This window comes from Cynara cardunculus (genome assembly GCF_001531365.2).
Source record: "Cynara cardunculus var. scolymus isolate 2C chromosome LG 2, CcrdV1, whole genome shotgun sequence".
Lineage (NCBI taxonomy): Eukaryota > Viridiplantae > Streptophyta > Magnoliopsida > Asterales > Asteraceae > Cynara > Cynara cardunculus.
Genome location: NC_037529.1, coordinates 15,448,878 through 15,456,047, shown reverse-complemented (window position 1 = coordinate 15,456,047; position 7,170 = coordinate 15,448,878). Strand labels below are relative to the sequence as shown.

The following is a 7,170-nucleotide window of genomic DNA, read 5'->3' as shown; positions in this document are numbered from 1 at the left end:
TTAACCATTGATATTTAAGATGTGTGGTTGAGATTGGTTCTCACAGTTACCACAAACAACTCAGTTCTCATTTGATTAAGCCCCTATATATATATATATATATATATATATATATATATATATAAGGTTTACTTTGCAAATCATGTTATTTGTACAAACCGTATAAACTTCATTCAACCAATCATAATTTTTTATTTTGTTCATTTTTTTTGTAATTATGAAAGGTTAATTAATCGTTTTTATAGTGCAAGGTGTTAATCATGGATATTATCATCTTCATTATTTTAATTTTAGAGAAATACATAAAACAATTTTATTAAAATTTCATTAAGTATTATATGAAACAATTTCATAATCATATATGAAACAATTTCATCAAGAAAAGTATTATGAAACAATTTCACAACATTAAACAATTCCATGAAAAAATTTCATAAGATTAAACAATGAAATCAACGGATGAGGGTGGTTTGCACGGTTCGTACAAATTGGGTGGTTTGCATTTGATTGCTCATCTCTCTCTATCTCTCTCTCTCTCTCTCTCTCTCTATATATATATATATATATACACACACACACATTCAGCCAGTGACAGTTTTATTGAAAGAAGATGAAAGCATTACAGTTTCATATTTGAAGCAGAAATCAACAAACAGTTCATTCGAAGCAAACATAAAGCAGTAGAAGAAATCAGTAACAAGTTCAGGTTCGAAAAAAAAGAAACAGAAAGAAAGTAGTAGCGGAAATCGAAGCAAATAGAAAGCAGTAGCAGAAATCTTTAACAGGGTCGATAAGATGAAAGCAGTAGCAGGTTCATTCGATAAGCAAAGAGAAAGCAGTAGCAGGTTCGATCATTTGATGAAAGCAGTAGCAGGTTCATTCGATAAGCAAACATAAAGCAGAAAGAAAGCAGTAGCAAAAATCTGTAACAGGCTCGATCGTTTGATGAAAGCAGAAAGTAGCGTTCGATCGGTTGATGAAAGTAGCATACCCCGATGAAAGCAGTGTTGATGAAAGCAACGTTCTTTGATGGCGCGACTAGGGTTTAATAGTGTAATGAAGGTATTTTTGTCATTTACATACTTTTGGATGGAATGGATTTCAATTCCCTCAGCTTTAGGAAGGAATGATGAATTCTTACAATTTGGGAATCTTTGGAATTCAATTCCATTCCATGGATAAACAAACATTATAATGGAATTTGGTCAACGGAATTGACCATTCCGATTCCATCAGATTCCGACGAACCAAACACCCCATAAGGATTTCAAAATCCTATATTGGAAGGATTTCAATTTAATTCTAGAATTTCAAATCCGGACAATCTTACATACCAAACATGATATTGGAATGAATTTGAAACTCAAATCCTTTCAAATCCATTTTATTCCTTCAAACCAAACAGGATCTAAGGAATTTCCTAAAAATTGAAGAATCAAGAAGCAAACCACACACTCACCTTGGTTGTGATCAGGGGTGCTCAAAAATCCGACCAACCCAACCCAACCCAACATGACATAACCCAACCCGAAGCAACCCGATGTCTAATCGAGTTGTAAAATTTTCAAAACATAGGTATTGGGTTGATATTGGGTTATTATTATTTGAACCAAACCCAACCCGATGAACCCGATATCCTTTTATTTCTTAGATTTAATATGATTGTTGAATTTCTATTAATATATACATTAGACAATTACGCTATCATGTATGCTTTTCATATACACATATTTTCAATCTATTCATATCTCTATATAACTCATTCATATATATGTTCAGTAACTGTGAACATATATATGTAAATTGAGAAAATTAACTGAATGTGATATACGTAAGAAATATAGATAAGTTGTATCAAATGGTTGATGATGAACAAGAAATTATGAGTAGAGGAATAACATATTCAATGTTAGAAAAATATTTTAATATACCAAAATATCAATCTGACCAACTGACTAACCCTACCAACCCGTATGAGTTGGGTTGAGTTGGGTTGCACTTTGGTTTGGGTTGGGTTGGTTAAGATTTTTCCAAACCGCAAGCATTAGGTTGAGTTGTTCAAATGTATTCAACCCGATAAATCAAACCCATGAGCATCCCTAGTTGTGATAACCATTTTATATGCATGACAAATGAGATCATCATAGTAATAAGCTTAAATTGAAACATCCAATAATGACAAGGCAACAACCTTTTGTACCATTTTTGTGAAACAATGGTTGAAAGTTGGAATAATTAGGCATGAAAAAAGGACATACCTAAAAAGGGAACTATTTTAGTACTTTCACAATATATTTCCATACCATCATTTGATTCAAAAGAGTAAAATACAAGCAAAATTTAATATCAATTAATTAAAGAATTATTTTTCATTTTTTAAATAACAACATTAATTATATTATTACAATTCAAAGTCTCAACAACAAAAAAAATCAACACTTTTTTCATTTTAAAAACAACCATGTTAATTATATTATTAAAATATTTCATGAATTTAATAAAATATTATTATCATCTTTTAAACATTTAATCTTCAAGCTTCTTATATACCATTTAAATTATATATATTTTTTATTAACCTGAATATCTAACTTGTTATACGAGCCGATTAATTCCAAGACGGCTGGAGTCACCACATTTGAATCTCCGTAGCCACAAAGGGATAAAAAAATATATATATTTTTTAGAATGAAATATTTGATAGTTTTGTAATTTTACTAATTTTTAAAAGGTTTAGCCTCAGAGGTCACAAGAGATTTTATTCTTTATTGGATTTGAATCTGAGACCTCCAAACACTTTTTATTTATTGGAATCAAGCTTAAACCAATCAGACACCATCCGTATAGTTTTAAAAATATGCATACAGCAATGGAACCAAAACTTGTAAAAATAATTATATATATATTTAGAATGGAATGAATTAAACCCCAAATGGATTGGAATTCTTCTTCTTGCTCTGGTATCCTTTCTTGGACACAACAATAAACCCCAAAGTCAGTCTTGAATTGGATGGTTGAAATATAATTCAGGTTGCAGGTCTGTTTATGTCCCCACCCGATCTTCATCACTATCACCATCACTATCACTATCCCTATTTTTAAATCAGTTCCTATCTCACTTTGCTCTGCAATTCTCCATGACTGTAAGTCACTAATTTTTGCTTCTTCTACCACAGGATCGAATCTGTTTGATTTTAGGTTTGTTAATCTTATCTCTGTTAATTAGTTGTTCAAATTAATCCACAGTATTACAGAAGAAATCAAATTCCTGCCTTCGGTAGTTGGAATTGCAACGACGATCTACCTTTCACACAATGCTTTGAATCCGCCACACAACCAGGTTTGATCTCATGTAGCTACACTGAAGATCGTGATCTCTACGTCGCCGGAGATTTATACCGGAACAACATCGTCACTCCCGCCATTATCGTCGCTCCTCGCCGGAGAGTAATTAATTGATCGTTTTGCTATTCAAAATTTCAAATCCAAACCGTTACATGATCTGAAGTCGATGCGTTGTTTTCTGTTACTCGACAGGGTTACACAAAGGAAGTTAAAAAGGACGCATGGGTGGCTAATTGCGACTGTGATGAGAAGAAGGAAGCACCGACACCTGTGGCACGGAGCAGGAAGGCGGTGGATGAGGATTTGTACAAGATCTCCCCGGAGCTCCTCCGTGCAAAGCCGAGAAGGGTAAGTAAATCCGTCAACTCCTGTTTCGTCGTTGAACCTAATCATGAATAACAACATTTCACGAGCCCACAGACCACTTCTTTCTGGCCCTCCACTGCCTTATCATACTTGAAGTCAACATTCTCTTCCTAACAAATTTCAACAAGATGATCATTACTTTTAAGACTAAATGTTCAACAAAATTTCAACCATATTAATAATTTCTTTTATTAAATATAAATTAAATTATAATAAAAAATTGAATTAAAGAAGTTATATCAAAAAAAGAAAATTATTAAATAGTTAATTTAATATTAATATCAATTATTTTTCTAAAATTTTTATACTATTTTCAAATTTATATTCATTCAAAAATAAAAATATTATATCGATATAGACAGAATAAAAATTAAACATCAAAATCGAGATTTATCTCACAGCATCATATAAGTACCCTTCTAATGTATTTTAAATTTAAATGATCTTCATCTGCTTTTTGACTTTAAAACATTTTAGACATATGTTTTATGTATTTGTCACATTATTTTATGGTTCTTTTTTACCATATAAATTAAACTTGTACGACAAGAATATTATTAATTAGTAGATAACTGTAATACGTAAAAGCTTTGTTATTTAACCCATAAAATTAAAAATATAATGGATTTTATCACGTGTGTTGATATACATTAAATTATGAAACCGATTACATTAAAATACGACATATTTGAGGTTTTATTTTTAAAATCTATATTTTAAGAAAAGCATTACGCATTTAATGGTGTTAAGGGAATCAATATGTAATAACTCATAGTATCTGCAATAAATTCTTTATGATATAATAATCTCTAAAAAATATTTTTTTTATTATTATTAAAATATTTTATATTTTATAAATTTATCATTACTTTTAAAAAAAAAAAATACAACCATATAATTGGTATAACCAATTTAAAAGAATTCTTTTTTCTTTAAGAGAACAATTCTCTCTTACACGTTATTTTAAGGATTGAATGTATGAAATAATAAATTTTTTTCATAAATTTTTTTATTTTAGCATTTTATTTTTGTTTTTCTTTATTACGACAATGTATTTTTAAATTATTTTTTATTAAGGCATCGCACTTTAAAAAATCTACTCATTATAGTAATGAATAACCTGTTACCTTTTAAACTGGTTAACCTCTTGATTTTTTTTGTTTGTGTTGCTTTAATGAGGTCATGTGGATGACACATCATTTTAATGATTTAATTAAAATAAAATAAAAACTTGTTTCAAATTATTATTAGTGATTTTCATTTTTCATTACTTTGATTTAAAAAACATTTGTTTTTTTTATTATTTTCTTCATATTAAGTTGCATGCAAATTAAATATTCTAGAGTAAAATATTTCTTTAATAAATATGCTACATTATTTTTGAGATATGTTTTGTTTGTAAAAAAAGTAGCACTTCTTATTTTATGTTGTTTAAAGATATACATATCTTTTAAAGTTCTTTCTAAAATGTTCACGAAATCAATTATATTCTACAATTTTTTAATATTGTTATATTAATAAATAATTCAAAAAATCTAAAATAATTTAATATATTTATACGTCAAGGAAAAGTTTTTGAACAAATATAATATATTCTTTAATATTAGTTTTATTAATGTTAGTATATTAATGAATAATTTAGAATTTTTTAATTCATTTAATATATTTATTAAATAACATGTAAAATATCTAAATATAAAATTAAAAATACATTGTTTAATAAGAACTAGTAGATCAATAATAAAATAATTTTGAAAGTACAATGCTGTAATAAGAAAGTCAATCACAATAGTACATGTGGACAACCTACATGGACAATGAGGCGGGATAGAAACCTAGTATAATGGATAAATTTAAATTAAAAGGTTACCCAATACTATAATAGGTAAACTTTTTAAAGTACAATGTTCTAATAAAAATAGTTTGAAAGTATATTGTTTGTAAGTGAGTACAACAACTCTAACCATGATTAATGTTTACCGGGTAAATTGTTGCATACGGTATCGTTTTATTAACTAAATCTTACTGAAATTTATCGATAAATACTTATTGGATAAGTGTTTGATAAACAATTATTAAAATAAGTTATATAAAGAATAAATTTGACTTTTGGAGGCAATTTATGTTGAATGTGAAGTGAATAAACCATGTGGTGTTGCTTTGTTTGACAGAGGAGATGGGGATGGTTTTCAAGCTGCATGCTACCAGCATGTGTCGTGTGAATCAGCTTTCATATCAGACTCATGTTTACTTGTCATTTACAGTATTTCCTATTAATTATTAATAATACCAAGTAGGATGCATTTTTGTGTACTACCAACTTTTTGAAGTATTACAAGTAGTTGGATTTAACGTTTTTTTATCTGAACATGTTTATTAGTTAATTTAACGGAGTTTAAACATAGAAATTTAAAAAGTTGTATTTATACAACAATAAGTCGTAAAATTCGATATTAAAAGATATTTAATAACATAAGAAAAATGTTTGATAACATAGTAAAGATAATTTCTTGAAACACACCATTTTCATCACGGGGAATCTTATAAAAAATTCCATCTGATAAAAAAACATGACTTATAATTATTGTAACTTACAGTATCCTCAAGTATAGTTTACTTTAATCCAGTATATCTCTTAACTGTTGTTTCTTTCTGATGTCATAATCGTATGAGATACATGATAATACAGTCGATTTACATTTCACGAGTCCATGACTTTCTAAAAGGGAGCTACACAACAGCTACAATATAGGAGTTTGATAGAATATAGAATATATTAATTAACCTAGACCCCTCTTGCACATATACTCAAAATACGATCATAAAACATGAAACTTGTTTTTGTCCCAAAACATTGTACAAAAACTTAAATATATAGACTATAGAGTATAAACATCCTTATAACCATCATGTGAGTTGTATCGTCATCGTGAGATTGCAAAATCAAATACATATAGATCACATGGTCAATGTTTAGTCTAACACAGGCTGTCCTCAAGAGAGGCCGAGTCGGCCTTATGTCCAGGGCCCACAAAATAGGGGCTCGATTTTTTTATAATATAATACTATAGTAGTAGTCAATAGATTTAGTAAATAAAAATGATAATTTTTTAATATCTAATACTACCAAAAAGTAATTTTGTATTATGTTAAGGGCTCAAACATCTATTAATTAAATATATTGGAAAAGAATACATGTAAAAGCTAAAAAAATTAATTGGTTGTTCATTTTATAGTATTGTTTATTGTCTTTTTAGATCTTCAAATTATTTGTCCGTAAAATATTGATATATTTCCATCATTTATCTTTCACCAACTCTTTTGATTATTTCATCCGTATAAATTCTATTTATGTATCTATACTATATTATAAAGCATTTGGCTAAAATTCTTAAAAACTCTTAAAACTCTTAAACCCGTTCATCCCTAAACAATTTCATCCCTATCCGATTTCATCCC

General features: G+C 28.4%; 1 protein-coding gene across 1 annotated transcript; it reads left to right on the top strand.

The window, feature by feature from the left end:
* The first annotated feature begins 2,913 nt into the window (after positions 1–2,913).
* On the top strand, positions 2,914–6,037 carry LOC112508013. Its single transcript, XM_025112791.1, has 4 exons — positions 2,914–3,143; positions 3,247–3,447; positions 3,538–3,693; positions 5,883–6,037. Exons 1-4 carry the CDS (start codon positions 3,138–3,140, stop codon positions 5,931–5,933), a joined length of 414 nt encoding a protein of 137 aa, XP_024968559.1. The 5' UTR covers positions 2,914–3,137; the 3' UTR covers positions 5,934–6,037.
* Positions 6,038–7,170: the final 1,133 nt, after the last annotated feature.

What these genes read in the sequence shown, in the direction of transcription:
- LOC112508013 (XM_025112791.1), top strand. An exon ending in TCGTCGCTCCTCGCCGGAGA is followed by an intron (nt 3,448 to 3,537) that starts GTAATTAATTGA and finishes GTTACTCGACAG; the next exon opens with GGTTACACAAAGGAAGTTAA. An exon ending in TCCGTGCAAAGCCGAGAAGG is followed by an intron (nt 3,694 to 5,882) that starts GTAAGTAAATCC and finishes TTTGTTTGACAG; the next exon opens with AGGAGATGGGGATGGTTTTC.